Raw genomic sequence first — 19,263 nt, 5'->3', positions numbered from 1 at the left:
CAATTAGAAAACTAAAAATCACTTTAATGACTTATCCACCAACTCCAACATGACATTTATTCTCTTGGCAAAGTGCCTGTCAACTATGAAATGAAACAAACCCCAAACTCAAAATATTGCTGCTGTCAAAAATTAAACAGAAGTGGGACAAGGGGGAAAATATTTGCCATGAATGGAGGTTTAAATATTTCATCCAATAACAGACACATCATTCTGCCTCAGAAGTAACAGTCTTGCTCCAAAGGGAGTATTTCATTCAATTCCTTCTTGTTTGTCCTTAATAGCAACCTGAAAAGCAAAAATACACATGCTGAGACAAGAGTTGTTACTGAGCTGGACGTTTAATCATTCCTGACTCTTCTGGGAATCACAACAACCCACAGTGGAAATCTCTACAGCAACCAGAATAAATGATAGTGAAATTAAAATCAAAACTTATTTACAAATGGGTGCCCTGGTGCCTTTTCCCAGCACATCAGAGGTACTACCTCAGTCACAGTCTCCCTGATTTTGTCTGAGCAATATTTTAGGCAGATAAAATCCCAGAATTCAGGGGCTAAATCAATGAAGCAAGTGAAAATACAGACCCAGAGTTCTGTCAAGAGAAGTAAAAAAGAAAAATAAATAAAAGAAAATACAAATGCACTTAAGAACAGCCAGGCTCTGCCATGCTTTGACAGCAGCTGAACAGTACAAGGAGAGTGACTTGAATTAATTCACAACCCTAAAACCCAGCAGCTTTCAGACACACGACCCCTTTGATTAATTACAACAAGCCCAAATAGTTTTAAGGAAAAAAAAAAAAAATAACCTTACCCTGAACCTCTCTTCCAGGAGGGAGAGTTCACTAATCAGGTCCGTGATGGCATTGGTGAAAGCTTCCTGGGGGCTGTAATCCGGCGTGGTTTGGACACGGATGATAATTTTATGTTCCAGAGGGTGTGGGACCTTATACCCTGCAAACAGCACCTGCGGGTCTTTGAGCAACTGCCTGCAACCGGAATAATAAAAACCAAACCGGTGAAAGGAAGGGCGGAAAAGCCCCAAACCTCCCCCGAAATTTCCTCCCCGCTGGAACTTACGACTTGATGATGTTCCCCAGCGTGTGGTCCTCCTTGTTGATGGTGAACAAGCAGGCGTTGGGCACCTTGGTGTCCTTGTTGATGGTGATCCTGGGGGATCATCACGGGGTACAGGGATGTCATCGACCCGTGCGGGCCAGGGAACAGCGGGGGGATGGAGGAAAGGCCCGGGATCCCTCCCCCCACCCCACCCACCGCGGTCTAATTAGGGTTAATTAGTCGCCCCGCGTGCATCCCCTCACTTTTTCTCGCCCTCGAAGAGCAGGAAGGACTCGAAGGCCGGAGGCGCATTCATCCCGCCGTTGCTATGGCGGCCGCCGCTTCACTTCCTCTACGTCACTTCCGCCCGCCCGGTGCTTCCAGCGGCCCCACAGCGCCCCCAGGCGGGCGGGAGGACTCGCTGTGGGCAATGGCAGCGGGGACAGCGGGGCTGGGGACAGCGGGGCTGGGGACGGCAGCGGACACACGGGGGGCTCCCACACCACAGCCACCGCTGCGGCCATCGGCGGTGGCACGAGGAGAACACACACCAGCGACACCATCAGCGGTGTCCCCACTGGAGACACAATCGCGGTGACCCGCTGGCACCAGCAGGGACATTGGTGACGGCACCAGTGCTGCCACCAGCAGAACCGCCAGCAGCAGCAGGACCCTGAGAGATGTCACCAGAGTTACTCGAAGCAGCAGCAGAGCTCGGGGCAGTGCCCCCACCCCAAGAGACATCCCAAGAGACACACGGCAGCGGCTGCAGGGTACAAAGTGCCTTTATTGCCCGGGGAGGAGCTCGGCTCCCTCACGTCTGCAGCTGCAGCAGCGCCGGCACCGGCGGCTCCGGGGGCTGCGCCCGGCGGTGACAGCGCTCCAGCTCCGCCAGCACCGCCAGCAGCCGGCACAGCCCCTCGGGCAGGGGAGCGTCTGCGGAGAGGAGAAGGACACTGAGACCCTACAGCTCCCCTGGGGTCACCCCCAAACCACCACAGCCCCCTGTGAGCCCCGGGGACATCTCCCGACCCCCCCACCCCAAACCTACCTTCACCCCGGGGCCCGTTCTGGGCGTGCTCCGGCTCCAGCAGCTCCCAGTACTTTTCCCTGGGGAGAGGGGCAGGAGAGGGCCCTTGGCGGGAGGGGAAGGGGCCGCAGGGGAGCTGCGGGGGGGTCCCGGAGGCAGGGACTCACCTGAGGGTCCCCCGGAGGCCCTGCAGGTGCTGGAAGAGGCGCTGAGCCTCCACCGCGGGCTCCAGGGGGTCACTCCAGTCCTGCAGGGTCACGCCGTGCCGGGTCCGGTCACATCCCAGCCCTGCGGGACAGCAGTGTCACCGTACGGGGGGACCCCCAGCACCCCCGCGGGGCTCCGGGGACACCTCCCCGTACCTGTCCTGTCCCGCTGGTGGCAGCAGCTCCACTTGTCCCCGCGGAAGACGCCGGGGTGGTAGGAGCGGAGCACACGGGGGTTGTTGCCGCACACCTTGCGCAGGGCCGACAGCCACTGGTTCAGCTCATTGACGCACTGCGGGGTTGGGGACAGTCAGAGGGAGCCCGAGCTGTGACAGCGGCCGGGCTGGGACACGGAGCGGGGTGTCCCCGCTGTCGTCACCTTGCACTGCAGGTAGGCTGTCTCCTGCTGCCCCGCGGCCGTGTAGACCACCTGCATGACGTGGGAGCTGCCGAAGCTCTTCTCCTCCACCTTCTCGGCCGCCAGGATGTCGCCCAGGGCGATGGCACCCATACGCTGATGGAGGGGACACACAAAGGGGGTCGGTGCCGCCCCGCTGCCGGCCCCCCGCCCCTCCGGCACGCCCGTACCTCCGCACCGGGGCTCTTGCCGAAGCCCAGGGACTCCCCGGTGAGGCAGAAATGGAGTTTCTTGCCGGCGGCAGCAGCGAGCAGCGGCCCCTTGCCCCGCGTCTTGTGCACAAGGAGCAGCCCCTCTTTCACCACGGCCGGGGGGGGCCCCAGCGGCCGCCCCTCACCTTCCTCCTCGCCCTCGTCCTCCTCCGTGGCCACCAGGCGGGTGATGAAGTCCCTCATGCGGGCGGTGCCCTGCTGCAGGGCGGGCAGCAGCGGTGACAGCCACGTCTCCTTGGCACGCCCGGCCGCCGGCTCCATGTTCCCGACCAGCTGGATGGCCTGGGGACCCCGGGGGTGGCAGCGTCACCTCCAGAAGACCCGGCTGTCCCCAGCGAGAGCCAGCCAGGAGCCCCAAAGGTGTCCCCTGTCTCACCTTGGCCAGCAGCAGCAGAGTGCGGCCGGTCCGCGCGTCTGCGTGCGCGTCCCGCAGCTGGAACAGCTTGGGGGTCATCACGGCCGGAGAGAAGAAGCGCAGGCACAGGAAGCTGGTGACAGCCACAAATTTGGCGTGCTGTGACCACCGAGGGGGTGGGGAACACACGTGAGGGTCTCTCCCAGCATGGGACAACCCCAAAAACAGCGATGCAGCGCTGTCCAGGGCTGACGTTCGGGCTCGCTGCCCTCCTGCTCAAGAGGGGACCCCACTGAACACCCAGAGAGCTCTGTTCCCTGGGGATGTCCCTGTTTGACCCCACTGTTCCCTGGGGATGTCCCTGTTTGACCCCACACCGTCCCCTGGGGATGTCCCTGTTTGACCCCACATCGTCCCCCGTCCCAGCCCGACCTGGTGCTGCGGGAAGCACTCCCCGACGCGCTGGAAGAGCTGGCGGAACGCGGCGCGGACCAGGGGGGGACACGCCGGGGCCGACCTGACGATGGCATCCAGGAGCTCGCCCAGGTAGGACTGGAGGTGCTGCCGGCCCTGCTCGATCACCTCGCCCTCTGTCTGCACCCGGTGCAGCCCCGAGCACCTGCAGGCACCGTCACTGTCACCCCTGCTGAGTGGGGCCACCCCTGCCCTGCCACCCCCACGAGTCCCTTACCCGACGTCTTTGATCTCCACCTTGCCGGGGTCCAGCTCCACGTATTTCTTCTCCTCGAACACGCGGGTGATGGTGGGGCCCAGGACAAAGTGCAGGTATGGCATCCCTGTCACCTGCCAAGGGACACGGGGGACAGGGATGGGACACAAGTTTGGCACCCGACACCCCCAGGGTCACCTAGTGGATTTTCTCCAGCCTCCCAGTCCCAGGGGGAGGCACAAGCACAGCAGCCCTCCCAGTTCTTCCCCTGGGAACGGCCCAGGGCCAGGATGACCTGGGAAGAGCAGGTTTTGGGTGGTGTGGCACCTTGAGGAAGGACTCCATCGACTTTGAAGCCAGAGAGTTGCTCCGGAACAGAGTGTTGGGCTCACCTGCAAAACAGGAGAGGGTCCATGGCCTGGAGGAAGGCCACAGGTCATCCCTGAGCAGCTGCAACCATTCCCAGAGGCTGTGCCCTGTGCCCCTGGCCATGGGCATCTCCTAACCTCAAACCCCCTCCTTCTCCATCAGCCTCAGCCCATGAATTGCTGGGATGAACCCAACAGATTCCACAGTGCGATGGCTGAGCCATCACTCCCAAAAAAATCCCCACAAAAGCCTCTGAAGGTTCTGCAGCTCCAGGAGATGACAAGGAAGCCTCCAGCTCCATTCCCCACTCCAGCCTTACAGGGCTTGGCCAGCTCTAGCTCGAAGAGAAGGTCCAGGAACTCCTTGACCAACCCCTGGCCCAGGAAGAGTTTGACCAAGTTGATGGCGACCTCCTGCCGGCACTCAGCCGTGGTGGTTTCGTCCAGGAGGGTGACCAGGTGCACTTGGCCATCCTGGAGGGAAGAGGCACCATAACGTGGCAGCCCAAGACAGGCAGACACCACGGCACAGAGCTGGGAAATGTGGCTGCTTCAGCAGGGCTGGGCATGGAACCCTCACCTGGCGCCCCAACTTCACCTCCTGGCACAGGAGCTGCACCAGGGGCTGGTAGCAGTGGGAGGGAAGCACGGTCTCATCCCGAAGCTTCACCTGCAGCTGCAGCGAGCCCAGACTGCCTCGGCGCCTGCAGGAGCACGGGGTGGGGGGGTGGATGGATGGATGGATGGATGGGTGGATGATGGATGGATGGATGGATGGATGGATGGATGGATGATGGATGGATGGATGATGGATGGATGGATGGATGGATGGATGGATGGATGGATGGATGATGGATGGATGGATAGATGATGGATGGATGGATGGATGGATGGATGGATGGATGGATGGATGGATGGATGATGGATGGATGGATGATGGATGGATGGATGGATGGATGATGGATGGATGGATGGATGGATGATGGATGGATGGATGATGGATGGATGGATGGATGGATGGATGGATGATGGATGGATGATGGATGGATGGATGGATGGATGGATGGATGATGGATGGATGGATGGATGATGGATGGATGGATGATGGATGGATGGATGGATGGATGGATGGATGATGGATGGATGATGGATGGATGGATGATGGATGGATGGATGGATGATGGATGGATGGATGGATGGATGGATGGATGGATGATGGATGGATGGATGATGGATGGATGATGGATGGATGGATGGATGGATGGATGGATGGATGGATGGATGGATGGATGGATGGATGGATGGATGGATGGATGGATGGATGGATGATGGATGATGGATGGATGATGGATGGATGATGGATGGATGGATGGATGGATGGATGATGGATGGATGGATGATGGATGGATGATGGATGGATACCTCACCAAGCAGGAGGTGGCCCAATACCCCAAGCTACCCCTCCAAAGTGCTCAAGCTTCCCAGGCAAACCCCCCTGAGGACACCAGGACCACCCCCAGCACATCCCAACACCCTGTGCCAAAACTCACTCATCCTCTGTCGGCTTGGACTTGTCCGGCCACAGCCTGAACCACCCTTCCTCCTGCCCGGCCACTTCCAGCCCCTGGATGCTGAACACCACCTGGGAGGGGAAGGCAGGAGAGGGCTGGATGTGCAGCTGGGCAGGACCCAGCAGCACTGAAAGGCTTTGGGGCTCACCTTGCCCAAGAAGTCGTTCCTGCCGACGAGGTCCCAGTCCCACACCTCCACACAGAGCTTCTCCCCGGCGGGCTCGGCCAGCTCGAACTCGAAGGTCTCGTTCCAGCGCGGGTAACAGGATTTCTTAACCACCTGCAAAGGCAACAGCTCCATCCTCTCTTGCTGGGTGGGTCTGTCCCTCAGGGACACCAAGCTGGGGATGCTGGGGAACAGGGATCTCCATGGATTGATTCCACCTGCACCCTTGGCAGGTTGGGGATGGCTGAAGCCGCACTCACGGTGCTCTCCTGTGTTTTCCCGTTGTAGCGCAGGCGGACAAAAGGGTCAGAGGCACCATTCCGGTCCTTCCTGGCCAAATCCCTGCCAAGAAGAGGGGGAATTTACCAGCAACCTCCCAAAATACTTACAGGCACCCGTGGCACCCACTCTCCTCTCAGGGGATCTCAAGATATATGCCCCAAAGACCTGCAGATGAGGTAGAGCCTGCCCCAGCACCCCCAGCACGTGCTGGGTGATGAGGAGGATGATCTGCACCCAAAGGACCAGATACACCAGGGAAACTGAGTCATGGAGCAGCTTGGATTCACCACCTATGTCCCAGCTGCACACCCAGCCCCTGGCACCCTCGTGTCCCCTCTCACCTGGCTTCCAGCACGGAGCAGCGAAGCCGCCGGCTGCCCTGGCTGCCCAGGACCTCCACCCGCAGGTGGATCTCCCCCTGCACCTCCTCATCAGGGTCCACCTCACTGAGGCTCATCCAGCCGCTGTATCCTGTGGGAAAAGGGGGGATCCCCACTAAGAGGTCATTGGGGAACCCCTCAGGACCAGCTGGTCCAAGGGGTGGGAGATGGGTCCCTCCTGGGACCCCCCAGCCACTCTTTCCCCTACCCTTGGGGTGCTCTGCCAGCATGTCCCGGGTGATGCAGACCTTCCCAATAATGTCATCACGGCTGGAAAACACAAGTGGGAAGCAGGACATGGCATGGGATTGGTGCCCAGGTAGGACAGCCCCCACTTTGGGGGAACCTGGCTTGGGGCCACCACGGTGCGTCCGTCCCCACGGAGCACATCAGCCACCCTCTGCTGCCAGCTGGACAATATCCCCGGAGATCCCTTCACCCAGCTGTGTCCCAAAGCCCAGGGCAGCGTGGCCAGCTGTGGAGTCTCTGGTGTCAACACCAGGGCTGAGCATGCAGGGAGCCCCCAGCCGAGTGCCCAGACCTGAGCGCATCCTCGTCCATGACGTAGATGGAGATGCTGTGGAAGCCAGGCTGGAGCTGCACCTCGTATTCCTCCCCCCAGAACGGGGACAGCGTCTTCCACACCGTGGCAGTCCTGTGGGGCAGGTGGCACTGGTGACAGGGAGGGACAGGGCTCCCTCTCTGGGGTACTTCCCAGCCCTGGGGGCAGCACCCAGAGTTTGGAGCCCTCAGCTGGGGCAGGGATGAGTCTCCATCCCTGTCCTTGTCCTGTGGCTCTGGGCTGGCCAGACACAGGGGTGGGGTATAGGGAAAGGGGGCCATGAGCTGTTAGACACTTCTGTGTCTGCAGGAGCACCAAAGTTGGGAATAATAATGAAAAATAAATAATGATCTTAACAAGAATCATATCAATAACGTGCCTGCAGCAGATGGAGACACCTGCCAGGAGCAAGGTTTGGGGTTCCAGCAGTTTTAGGGACCAGCCAGGGACCTGGGCCACTCACCTGATGATGGCCTCATCATCGATCTTCACGATGCAGTAGGGGTCACTGCTCCCCGTGCTGGAAGGACAAGGGACAGCTCTGTCAGTGCCACCAGCCACAGCCTGGCCACCACCCAGCCCACAGGACTCTTGTGGCCATGGGTGACCAAAGCCTTCAGCCCTGACAACCCCCACAGAACGGAGACCTCGTGGAGACAAAGCCCAGAGGGTGAGGCTGAGGTACAGAGGCTGCCAAAGGCTTCCACGGGGGGACTTGGCCACAGCTGCCAGCACAGGGTGACCCCGACTTGGCTTCCAGACCGGGGACACTCCTCCCTGAGCGTGTCCGGCCGCTGTGTCCCGCTGGCTGCCAGAAGTGGCTTTTCCTCTTCCACACAGGAAGGCAAGGAGCAAACAAAACCCACCCTTTCCCCAAAACAGCTCTGGGCACCTGCAGCCAGATTTCACACACCACGAGTGAAGTCACAGCAGCCTCCTGCCGCCCCAGAGTGTCCTCAGACCCCCAACACTCCCACAGGGATGGGGACACCCCTAGGGACACCCCCAGGGATGCAGAGGGTGGGAAGGGCAGCCACCACCATGCTTTGAGTGTGCTTCCTCCCTGGGGATAACCCGAGTCACCCTTGCCAAAAAATAATCACGATTTTACAGTTTATTGCCCTGGCCCATCAGAAACAGCATCAGGAGTGAGGACTCCAGCCAGGGGCAGAGGAGCCAGGACCTGGGGGCTGGCCAAGGTCATGGAAAGGTTGTGGCTCCCATCCCACCGGCACAGAGCAGCTTGGAGCACGGAGAACTCATTAACAGCAACCCCAGGGGTGCTGACAGCCAGCCACGAGAGTCCTGAGAAAGGGAGTGTGCACAGCTGGGGGCTTGGGGACCCCAGACATTGAGGGATTTCCACATCCCACATCCAGGGAGGCTCAGAGGCAGCTGCTGGGGGGATTGAAAGGGTTTTGGGGAGAATTGAAAGAGTTTTGGGGAATCCAAAGGGTTGTTGGAGGGACTGAAGGGGTTGGAGGGAACTGAAAGGGTCTTGAGTGTGACTGAAAAAGGTTTTGGGGGTTTGAGAAGAGGTTGGAGAGGACTGAAAGGGTTTGGGAAGCTCCCTGCCCTGCTAAACACGGCCGCAGGGATTTCTCTGGGCTGTGCATCCCGGGTACCACAACACCACCCCCGTTCCCAGGCACTTCCCCGAGGGGCTGGGAATGCAGCAGGTTGCCAAGAGCTGCTCTCCGGCTCCTGCTCCCATTCCATCCAGAGGATTTTTAAGGAGAGCCGCGGGTGAAGTGCCATTAAAACGCTGACATTTCCTGCCTTGTGCAAACCATCGGGGATGCCGGGGGCGGGCAGGCGGAGAGGGAACAGCTGCCCGCTCCAGCTGCGCCCGGCAACGCGCGGCTGCCTCGGGTGGAAGCCACAAACCCTTGTCCCCAGCGTGGGGACATCCAGCACAGCCGCGTCTCCTGGATGCCGGGAAGCCACGCAAGCATCGCTTTTTTTTCCCAGCGGTTCAGAGGATGGGTAAAAAAACCACCCTCGGTGGCTGCGGGAGGTGCCCGAGCTGCCACAGACGCAGCGTTTGGATGAGGAGAAATCCCTGCTCCGCTGGGGACACCGCCCGCATCCCTGTCCCGGGATGTCGCCAAGGGATTTGTGGCGCTGCGGGCTCGGTGGGTGCGGGGCTGGCTCGGGTACCCACCCTGGCACGCTGGAAAAGGGGAAGGCCGGGCTTTGGAAAGAGGAAATGAGCCCAGGCAGGACTGGGGGAAGGGGGAAGGAACCCGCAGCCATCCCTCAGGCAGCGAAGGAGAGGCGGAGGGCTGGAATTAAAAATTAACTGGTGTAGGCAGCAGTGCTGCTCTGCCCTAGGGGGGGTGGTGGGAAAATAAATAAAAATTTAAATAAAAAATCGAACTGAAAAGGAAAGAAAAAATAGATCAGAAAAGAAAAAATCGAACTGAAAAGGAAAGAAAAATCGATCAGTAAAGGAAAGAAAAAAATAGAGCTAGAAAGTAAAGAAACAATAGAGCTAAAAAGGAAAGAAAGAATAGAATGATAAATTGAAGAAAAATGGAATTAAAAAAATAAAAAAGGATAGTATTAAAAATAAAATAAATTTAAAAGCAAAAGGGAATAAAAAATAACTGAAAAAAGAGAAAAATAATAAAAAAGCTAAAACTAGAATTACAAAATAAAACAAAAATAAAATAAAAGATGAAATAATAAATGAAGGAATAAAAAAGGGAAAGGGGCAAAAATGAAAGAAAAAATATTTAAAAATAAATAATGAAATACAAAGTTTAAAAGTGAAAATACTGGAATAAAAATAGAATAGAATTAGATAAGAATTAGAATAGCATTAGAATAAATTAAAAATTATGGGAGTAATTTATTATCCTAACATTAAAAAAATCCAATAAAATAAATAAATAATAAAAAATTCAAATAAAATAAATTAAATGTCACATTAAAAAAAATCAATACTAAATAAAGTAAATTTAAAAATTAAAAGCCATTCCAAAACAACAGGCAGACCCTTTCCCTTGCTTTCCTGGCATAAAGACCAGAGGAAGATTTGGCAGCCTCAGCTGAGGGGGGCTCCCGTCACTCCCTGTACCAAATCCTGTGGGGTCTGGAGGTTCCCCAGGGGATTTTGGGGTGCTCCATCACCCCCGGCTGTCGCCAGCAGGGTCTGAGCTGCCCATGCAGCGGGGACACCCCGCAGAGGGAACTCCCCGGAGGAAAGCAGCGATCCCAAAAGCCGTGCCAGGCCAGGGAACCGGATCCCCCGAGGGGGCCGGGGCCACACACGGCCAAGGTCGCGCTCGGGTTTCCCTCCCCGCTGTCCCAGCCCAGCGCCACGTCCCAAAGCCACCGGTCCGGAAAGCTCCGCTCCAGGAGCTGTGCTACAGCAGCTTTCCAGCTCTCCCAAAATCCAGAGCCTCCCGAAAGCCAGAGCCTGCCCGTGCTGGGTCAAGCTCCGGCGGGGAGTTGTGCCAAGGGATTTAAAAATCAGGCCCTGACACAGGGGATTTAAAAAAAGAAAAAAAAAAAAAAAAAGGAGAGAAAAAAAAAAAGTCATGTTTCTTTCCTTGTTTATCCTCTTTTTCCATGACGGCTGCAGGGATTTTTGCTGTTTTTCCGGCTGCCGAGAGCTCCTCAGCAGCTTCCCGGTGCCTTGGTGGCGGCTGGGGACACCCCGGTGCTGTCCCCACATCCCGCCCCATAGCGATCAGAGCCATGAGGGGAACACCGGGATTTTCTGGGAGGGAAATCCCGAGCCAGGGCTGCCCCCCGGTCCTCAGGCAGGTGGGATGGAGCCGGGGCTGGGAATGGAGCGGGGACTGGGGACAAGGCACTGGGACAGCCCCCGCTCCTTTGGGGATGGAGATGCCGGGTCCTGCTGCGCGTCCGGGGGTCCCTGCGAGGGTCCCTCTGTGGTGGGGACAGCCCCGTGGCAGCCCCCAAAGTGGGAGCACTGCTTGGGGTACCCAAAACACTGCCGGGGGGCATACAAAAATGTCCTGAAGGAAACCCCCAGCTCCTCCCCAGAGCAAGGGGGATCCCAAAGCCACAGTGGGGGAACTCCCAAAGCAAGGGGGATTCCAAAGCCACCCTATGGGGAACCCCCGAAGTAGATGCACTGTCTGAGGGGTACCCCAAATCCACCCTGAAGGGAACCCCCAGAGGAAGCACACTGCTGAGGGGGACCCTAAAGCCACCCTGGGGGGAATCCTCAATGCAGGGCGACTCCAAAGCCATCCTGGAGGGAACACCCCGTGGGGTGGTACCCCAAAAGAGGATCCTAAAGCCACCTGGGGGTGAGCCCCTAAACCACATACACTGCTGGGGGGTCCCCAAACCATTCTGAGCAAGCCCCCAAAGCAGGGAGGACGCTCTAAGGCCACCCTGAGGGCGGTGTCCCCATCAGGGACCTGTTGGGGGGACACCCCGCAGCGCACCCGGGATGCCCCCGCCCCGAACCTCTCCCGGCCCCCGCGGGGGCACTCACATGTCCTTGGCGGGCAGGTTCCTGCCCTCCACGATGCGGATGGAGAGGGCGCTGCGCCGGGCCATGGCGGGCGGGCAGCGGAGCCGAGCGGAGCCGAGCGGAGCCAAACGGCGCCGAGCGCGGCCTCGAACCCGCGGCCCCGAGCACAGCGCCCATGTGCGGGCCGGCGCCGGCGGCCGCCAATCAGCGCGCGGGGGCGGGGAAAGGGGCGGGGCACAGGGCCGCGCTCATTGGGTAATGCTATCGACTGTAGCTCAGGGGGCGGGGCCTGAGCGGGTGGGCGGGGCCTGTGCGGGGTGGGCGGGGCCGGCTCCCCGCGCTGCCGGGGTCCCCCCGCGGGGTCCCCTCTGTCCCCTTTGTCCCCTCAGTGCCCCCCAGCCCCAGGCACCGCCCGCGGCTCCAGGGCGCTGCAGCCCCAGCCCTAACCAAACCCACAGCGGATCCCTCCGCGACCCCCGAACCTGGGGGGCTGCAGCATCGGCCGCGCTGCTCTGCACCCCAAACCTCCACCGTTTCATTGATTTTTTAACCTATTTTTTTGGTTGTTTCGAAAGTACTGCACCTCCCGGCTGCAGCACACCCGAGGGCAGGTGGCATTTCTGGGTGCTTGGTGCCCTATAAATACCAGCGGAGGGTCGGTGAACCCCCCCACCATGGCGAGACCCACCTGGGCTGGAGGGCTCGGCCGGCACCCAAAGCTGGGGCTCAGCCTGTCCCGGCCAAGATGGTCCTTGGCATTTTCCCCGCGGGGACACAGCAGGGACACGCTGGGAACACAGCGCTCTGTTCCTACAGCGCTGCCCCTCTGCCTCCCCCGCACAGGGGACAAGGTGCTGTCCCCGCCACCATCCCAGGAGCCTCCCCGTGTGCCAGCCCCACAAGCGGTCAGGGCCACATGTGCCACCTCCAGCGAGGCACGCGTGGCAGGTGACGACCCCCCTCCAGCCCTCGAAACCCTTTGCGGGGGAAGCAGATGTTTTATTTCGGGGCACGGGGGGTCGGGCGGAGAGGAGCCGCGTTTTCTGGATGGAACCATCCCTCCGCTGCTCCCACGCTGATCTCGGCAGGAGTTAATCGCTGGATTTGCTTGATTTCCCTTGGCCGGGCTCCACGGAGGCGGCTCCGGCAGCGGGGGGGGGGGGGTGCAGGTTGCTAAAACCCCTCCCAGGAGGCACAAGGACACCTCGTAAGGGCGCTGTGACCGGGCTGGGGCGTCAATGCGATGCTGCCCTTGGCGTGGCGCCTGCGGGGGAAAATGGGGTTTTTAATATTTGTATTTGATGTATATAGGTGCACACACACCTGCCCTGGCTCCGCCCACGGAGGGATGGGGCACCAGAGGGGTCTCATCCTACCCGGGCTGCGGGATCTGGGCACCCACAGCCCAGATATCGGCACTCGAGACCCACGCCCCGCTCTAGGATCGGGAATGATGGATCCGGTCCCTTCCAGCCGCTGGTACAGGATCAGCTTCCCCTTCCCCCCAATCCTCACCAGTGCAGGATCAGCCCCCACATCCCCCAGACCGGGCTCAGGGACACCCCCGGTGCAGGATCAGACACTCCGGGGTGCCGGTCCCCTCTTGGGGTCTCACGGCTCTCCCGGTCCCCTCTTGGGGTCTCACGGCTCTCAGAGGAACCCGAGCTGCACCCGGGACGGATTGGGTCAAGCCTCCTTTGGGCTTGGTCAGGAAGAGTTTTTGTAGGATAAAAGGGGTTGGAGAAACATCCCCCCACCACCCACGACCCCCACCTCACGGGGCATTTCAGTGCCCAGGCTCCCCTCACTGCCCCGAACCCAGGGGACTTTTCCCCATGCCAAGTGGTCACATCGATGCCCCAGCTGGGTGTGACAACCCCTCCCACCCCAGAGCATCCCCGGCCGCACCCTGCCCTGGGCAGGAGCTGTCTCCCAGCCAGCGATGGGGCTCAGAGTGGGGGTTCAGGGGACCACGGGGCTTTGCAGGAGGCTGCGGGAGGCATCGAGGAGTCACGAAAGGGAGGCACAGGCCGGGCACAAAGCATGCGGAAAAGCCTTTAATGTCCTATTCCATCGCCCCCGTCCCGGGTGGCGGCTCCAGCCGTGTCCCCGCGGCGGTGGAACGGTGCCACCCGCAGGGATGGAACGGTGCGGATCACATCTCCCCCCGCACGGGGGGAGCCTGGGAGGGGCGGCGGGGGCTCAGAGCCGGGCGGCCGGCTGGTCATACACGTGGTGGGTGTTGTACCGCCGCACCGTCACCGACTCCGGCTTGCTGAAGGTGCTGCTGTCGCCGCACGAGTCCGAGCTGGGGAGGGAAGGAGGGCTCAAGGGTGAGGGTGGGCACCGAGGGATGACGGCGTCACCCTCTGGTCCCAGCACGCTGGGTGGGACTCGGCGGTGACACTCACCTCCAGAAGACGAGCATGGCCACCAGCGCGGCCAGGAGGATGGCGAAGAGGATGGAGAGGGTGGTGGTGATGGCGATCATGCCGGCGCTGTGCCTGCTGCCCGTCGTGGAGACGCTGCTGGATGACTTGGCTGGGGAGAGAGCAGGAGGAGAGGGAGCAGGATGCAGGGGTACACAGCCCGGAGAGGCTCAGGGGCTCCGAGTGGGTGGCGGTGTGCTCGTGTGTGCCAGCAAAATGTGCCACCACACGCTGCCACCGTACGACCCGCGGCAGATCCCTACCTCAGTTTCCCCAGCTGCTCACAGGAGCCCTCACCCCAAACCCCTGTTGCTCAGCATTCAGCCCCCTGGGACCACCCCACACGCCCAGGACCACCCCATATCCCCCCTCGACGGCTGCGGGCCGGGTGCGGGGGCAGGACGAGCACCCCCGGCAGCGGTACCTGTCCTCAGCGTGATTTCCGCCGACCAGGCTGTCTCAGCCACGGGCACAGAGCCCTCCAGGGCGAGGAACTTCACCCTGAGATGGGAAAGGAGGTTGGCCAGGGTGCCGTGAGCCGGGGGGCTGCCGGCAGCCCTCGAGAGGGGCAGTCCCCACGGGCAGCCTCACCGGTACGGCCCGGGGCCGGGCAGGGGGCCATTGCACGTGGGTCTCGAAACATCCTGGGCGCAGCTCGTCTCGCTGCCCACGCGCAGCACCGTGATATCCCCGTCGGGTTTGGGACAGGGGTAATTGCTCAGGGTGGCATTGAGGGTCATGTAGGCACGGACCGGGTCAGGGAACCTCTGGAATGCGGTCTCGGAAGTCCCCGGCCCCGCGCTGGTGTTGAAGGTGGATACGGCTGCAGGGATGGGGATGGGGGTGAGGAGGGACTTGGTGGGGGTACAGGGACCCCTGCAAACCCCCTGTCCTGGGCTGCTCCCACCTACCCTGGTCCAGGGCCACCACCAGCCAGATGTCGGCGTTGCCATAGTCCTGGAATACGCAGCGGGGCTGGTCCAGCACGAAGGTGGAGGCGGTGATCTGCCCCTCCAGCCGGGTGTCCTGGGTCAGGACTGGCCTGTACTGCAGCTGGGCTGCGGTGAGAAGCCGAGGGGGTGCGGTGGAGGGTGTGGATCCCCCGCTGCAGCCCCGGAACGGAGGCTCTGACCGGCGGCAGCGGTGCCGGGGCTCGGGGTGGGTTCAGCGACAGGAGGCGGCTGAACCCTGGGATCTCCCACACCCCGGTCTGGGCTCAGACACGCGTTTCATTAAAAGGGGAAGCAAAGACACTCCATGGTCCCAGGCCGGGGGGAGCACCCGGGTGGGTGACACCAGGGACACTCAGGGTGGCACCCAGAACAGGGGAGGGCATCAGCTGCCCTTCACCTCCGGGTTCAAGGGGTTCCTGGTGGACTCCAGTGAGGACCTCCAGAGAAACCCACACTGTGCCAGTCAACCAATATCAGCGACGCCAGAGCGACACCCAGAACAGGATCCAGAATAGGGGAGGGACATCAGCCGCCCTACACCTCCAGGCAGGATCCCCGCAGTGCCAAGGGGAATGGCGAGCCCATCCCATGGCTGAACTCACCTATGCCGTGGGCGGCGGGCAGGAGCAGGAGGAGCAGCGGGAACATGGTGCGGGCGCCTGGGTGCCGAGGGAGGCAGTGCGGGTGCTGAGGCTCCGCGTCCCCGTGGGACCCGCCTGTGGTCACCAACCGCCCACATTCCTGCAGCGGCCGCAGCCCCGTGGCAAACAGGTTGGGCTCGTTTCCCCGGGAGCATTTTGTTTTGTTTTGTTTGAGCGCCCGCCGGCGAAGCGTGCTGAGAACCGCTGCGTTTGCGGCATGGATGGGTGACACCCTCACCCGGGTGGGGGGAACGGGATATCCCGTGGTGATGCGCCCCACAGACCCCACCAGTGGCAGCAAATGCCCCCCACACCGGTACCAAGTGGCATCAAGCCAGGGCCTCAAGTGGTTTTTGAGGTCCCCAACTTCACAGTCCCACCCTGCATGGCCGAACACCAGGCGGACACAGTCGCAGACGTAAAATGAGGTTTTACTTGACAGGACAGTTCATGTCTAGTGGAGGGTGTCCCTGCCCGGGTTGAAACGAGTCTGTACAGCCCCTTCCAACCCGAACTGTTCCGTGACTCTCTGGCACGGCTGGGGGGCAGAGCGGCACAGCCCTGGGGGGCTACACCCGCAGCCGGGGGGCAGCGGCTGGGGCAGGGCCGGGGGGATGTGGTGGGTCCGGTAGGATCTGCGGATGAAGGCGTCGGTCCCCAGATCCTGGCGGCACAGGGAGCCCCACACCTTGGCACTGCAGGGAGACAGAAGCAGGGGCGTCAAGTGGGGTCTGCGGAGCTCTGGACCAGCCACCCCCAAGAGACCCTTTCTCCTGCAAACTACGGCAAACCCCCGATTTAAGAATAAAAAGCCTTTTTCAGTGTTAAGAGATCTCCATTTCTTTGCTGATGGAGTTGCCGAGTGTCCGCCCAGCAGTCCCCCGTACCCCAGGGCTCCCAGCACGGCGGTGGCCAGCACAGCCCCCAGGCTGGCCAGGATGGAGGCGATGACCACCACGGCACTGCCACGGCGAGGGGGCGCAGGGTCGATGGTGCCGGGGCTGGAGGCTGGAAGGAGGCGGGATGAGGGATTGGGGGAGCACGGAGGGATCAGGGGCGGTGCGATGGATGGGGGACCACTTCTCCCCGCAGGTTTTGGGGTGATGGCACATGTCATGTGCCAGGACCCCAACCAGGCAGGTTCAGGGGACCCGCGGGGGGGTGGCAATGCCACAGGTACCTCTGCGCAGGAGGATGGGCTCAGACCACCGCGTCTCCGCTTTGGGGCCGCGGCAGCCCATCAGCAGGAACTTCACCCTGCCACGGGAACGGGGGTGACACTGGGGGGGACGAGCAAGCCCCGGGTGGCGAGTCAGGCCGGCTGGGCTTTGGGACTCCTGGCCTTACCTGTAGGGTCCCGGAGAGGGCAGGGGCCCATTGCAGGGGTCCTGTCTGCCCTGGTCCCTGCACGCCGTGTCAGCCCCGACCCGCAGGACGGGCGGGCTCGGTGCCGAGCAGGAATAAGCGGCCGCCGCCGTCTCCAGCGTCATGTAGGAGCGGGCAGTGGGCAGCTGCTTGTACCGGGGCACGTCAGCCCGGGACAGGGGGTTTCTGAAGGCGGCTGATGCTGCACGGCACAGATGGTGGGTGAGGGTCCCCAGTGTCCCCTACCACAGGCGGGACGGGCAGGAGCAGCGAGTGCTCACCGTTGGCAAAGGCCACCGCCAGCCAAACGGCGTCCGAGGCATCGGCGTGGCCGTCGAAGACGCAGCGGGGTCTCTCCAGAGCGAAGGTGGTGGCAGTGACCTTGCCCAGCAGCGCCGTGGGGGGCAGGTGGGGCACGTAGGGCAGCCGGGCTGGGGGATTGAGCCACGGGACCCCCCGGTTCTGCACCGCTCAGCAAGCGCCTGACCCCAGCCCGCACCCACACCAGTGCTGGCACAGGGGGGTAGCACGAGGTGCCAGCATGAGGGGGACAGCACTGCTGTGGGGACCCCCCGGCCGTGCCCAGCCCCATTAACCCCTCCCTGGCACAAATTCCTCGCAACCCCTCCAGATCCCGGTCCCTCTCTGCCCTGTCCCCAAGGGAGTCACCCAGGTCTGCGGCTGCGCCCATCCCAGCCAGCGCCAGCAGCACCCACGGCAGCTCCATGGCGTCGTCCCGGTGGTGCTGGATGTGCAGCCCTGCTCAGCTCACCCCGTCCCACTGCCGAGGGGACGAACTGTCCCCAGTGCCCCCGCAGCAGGGCCCGCCTGTCCTGGAGCCGGACCCTCCCAGCCCCGCATTCCTGCACCGGCTCTGCCGGCCCGGCCAGACCCCGCGGGCAGAGGGGACACTGAGCATCCCGAGTCACCCGCTGGTCCCAAACCCGCTGGGAACCGTCCTGCAGGACCCCCGAGGCACCTGCGAGGAGTCAAGGCACAAGACAGTCACGTGAAAGGGGAAACTGAGGCAGAGGAGGCACCGGGGCCATGTTCCAGGATGGGCTGGCAGGGCTCAGTCTTTGTTGGCGCTATGGGGGCAGTCGAGCAAATCGTCCTGGACCCCACTCGCCCCACCAAGACCCAACTCCCTGCGGATTCCTTGTGCCCACCAGGCCCTCGGAGCCAGGGGTGAGCCCGTGCCCGACTGGTTCGGGTGCAGCCAGCCCTGCCCCGCGGGCAGGGAAGCGCTGCGGAGCATCACACCCGAATTATCCCAAATCCCGGCATTCAGGTGAACGCTCCCACCCAGCACCAGGAGCGCGGAAGCATTTTCAGCTCTGGAGCCACCCCACGCTGACATTTCCCCATCTCTCGTACCCCTTCCAAGCCCTCGGGAAGGGGGCAGGGATATCGCCCTGGAGCGGGAGCCCCTCACCGCCGCTCCCCCCGCACAGGGGTGGGAGCGCTCCTTCTCCCGTGTTTGCCAAGGGGAGCGGCTGCTGCCCACTCCTGCGTGGGAGGAGATTTCCCCCCCCTTCCCAAGGGGCCGGACCGCGCCTTCAGATTAAATAGAAATGGGGCATTCAAAGATTACACCGTCCAGCTGCAAAGGGGAAAAACTGGGGCAGCTGCAGCCTCCGTCCCTCCTCCTCCTTATCCCCCGCACCTATCCAGCAACACTCGGCTCAGGGACCCCCCCAGTTCCCCCAGACCCCTTCCTGGTGCTCCCCGGCCGGCAAGGTGACAGCAGCAAGGTGAGGGCAGGGTGGGTGACGCGGGGGGGTGACGCAGGGGGACAGTGAGTCACAGTTTCAGCTGCCGGTACCCAGCATAGCTGCGGGGTCAAGGCTGGGCTAATAATAACCACCCTGTGGCAGATGAGCCATCACCACAGGGGCTGGGAGGGACACCCCCCTGTCCTCTCCCTAGGCCTCCAGCTGAGAGCACACAAGACTTTTGGTCAGATGTGCCTGGGAGCATCATAAGCGTTTATTTGGGGCTCTGTCCCCTCCTGGCTCTGAGAGGCACCATGGTTATGCTTTCATCCCACCTTTCAAAGGGTGAAAATCCCTATAGCACCGTGTCTGAGCACCTGGCTCTGCTCCTTTCCACCCCTTGGATCCCCCTGCCACAGGGAC

The 19,263-nt window shown here is 61.3% G+C and overlaps 4 protein-coding genes across 4 annotated transcripts; all 4 read right to left on the bottom strand.

The window, feature by feature from the left end:
- Positions 1 to 3: 3 nt before the first annotated feature.
- Positions 4 to 1,412, bottom strand: POLR2J (RNA polymerase II subunit J). Its single transcript, XM_005525848.2, has 4 exons — positions 1,325 to 1,412; positions 1,083 to 1,172; positions 817 to 991; positions 4 to 288 (listed from the first exon to the last, which is right to left on the bottom strand). The coding sequence occupies exons 1-4, from the start codon at positions 1,375 to 1,377 to the stop codon at positions 253 to 255; spliced, it is 354 nt and encodes a 117-aa protein (XP_005525905.1). The 5' UTR covers positions 1,378 to 1,412; the 3' UTR covers positions 4 to 252.
- Positions 1,413 to 1,840: 428 nt separating this feature from the next.
- Positions 1,841 to 11,879, bottom strand: LOC102109251 (ras GTPase-activating protein 4). The gene is made up of 20 exons (XM_014254884.2): positions 11,759 to 11,879; positions 7,745 to 7,801; positions 7,261 to 7,374; positions 6,928 to 6,989; positions 6,681 to 6,810; positions 6,318 to 6,399; positions 6,040 to 6,171; positions 5,871 to 5,962; positions 4,901 to 5,024; positions 4,641 to 4,794; positions 4,280 to 4,344; positions 3,974 to 4,086; positions 3,715 to 3,901; positions 3,304 to 3,441; positions 2,886 to 3,209; positions 2,677 to 2,811; positions 2,454 to 2,589; positions 2,259 to 2,379; positions 2,113 to 2,171; positions 1,841 to 1,997 (listed from the first exon to the last, which is right to left on the bottom strand). The coding sequence occupies exons 1-20, from the start codon at positions 11,821 to 11,823 to the stop codon at positions 1,876 to 1,878; spliced, it is 2,412 nt and encodes an 803-aa protein (XP_014110359.2). The 5' UTR covers positions 11,824 to 11,879; the 3' UTR covers positions 1,841 to 1,875.
- A 1,901-nt stretch (positions 11,880 to 13,780) lies between these two features.
- On the bottom strand, positions 13,781 to 15,830 carry LOC102101104 (uroplakin-3b-like protein 1). The gene is made up of 6 exons (XM_005525971.3): positions 15,722 to 15,830; positions 15,078 to 15,224; positions 14,758 to 14,989; positions 14,591 to 14,667; positions 14,149 to 14,278; positions 13,781 to 14,045 (listed from the first exon to the last, which is right to left on the bottom strand). The coding sequence occupies exons 1-6, from the start codon at positions 15,765 to 15,767 to the stop codon at positions 13,940 to 13,942; spliced, it is 738 nt and encodes a 245-aa protein (XP_005526028.2). The 5' UTR covers positions 15,768 to 15,830; the 3' UTR covers positions 13,781 to 13,939.
- A 384-nt stretch (positions 15,831 to 16,214) lies between these two features.
- UPK3B (uroplakin 3B) lies at positions 16,215 to 17,852 on the bottom strand. The gene is made up of 6 exons (XM_014254857.2): positions 17,795 to 17,852; positions 17,407 to 17,556; positions 17,108 to 17,327; positions 16,941 to 17,017; positions 16,648 to 16,768; positions 16,215 to 16,455 (listed from the first exon to the last, which is right to left on the bottom strand). Exons 1-6 carry the CDS (start codon positions 17,850 to 17,852, stop codon positions 16,215 to 16,217), a joined length of 867 nt encoding a protein of 288 aa, XP_014110332.1.
- Between the last annotated feature and the right edge of the window lie 1,411 nt (positions 17,853 to 19,263).

This window comes from Pseudopodoces humilis, chromosome 23 (genome assembly GCF_049639895.1).
Source record: "Pseudopodoces humilis isolate 2021_Gansu_Grassland_sample_001 chromosome 23, ASM4963989v1, whole genome shotgun sequence".
NCBI classification, from domain to species: domain Eukaryota; kingdom Metazoa; phylum Chordata; class Aves; order Passeriformes; family Paridae; genus Pseudopodoces; species Pseudopodoces humilis.
The sequence above is the reverse complement of the archived record's forward strand: the minus strand, read 5'-3'. Positions and strand labels throughout refer to the sequence as shown.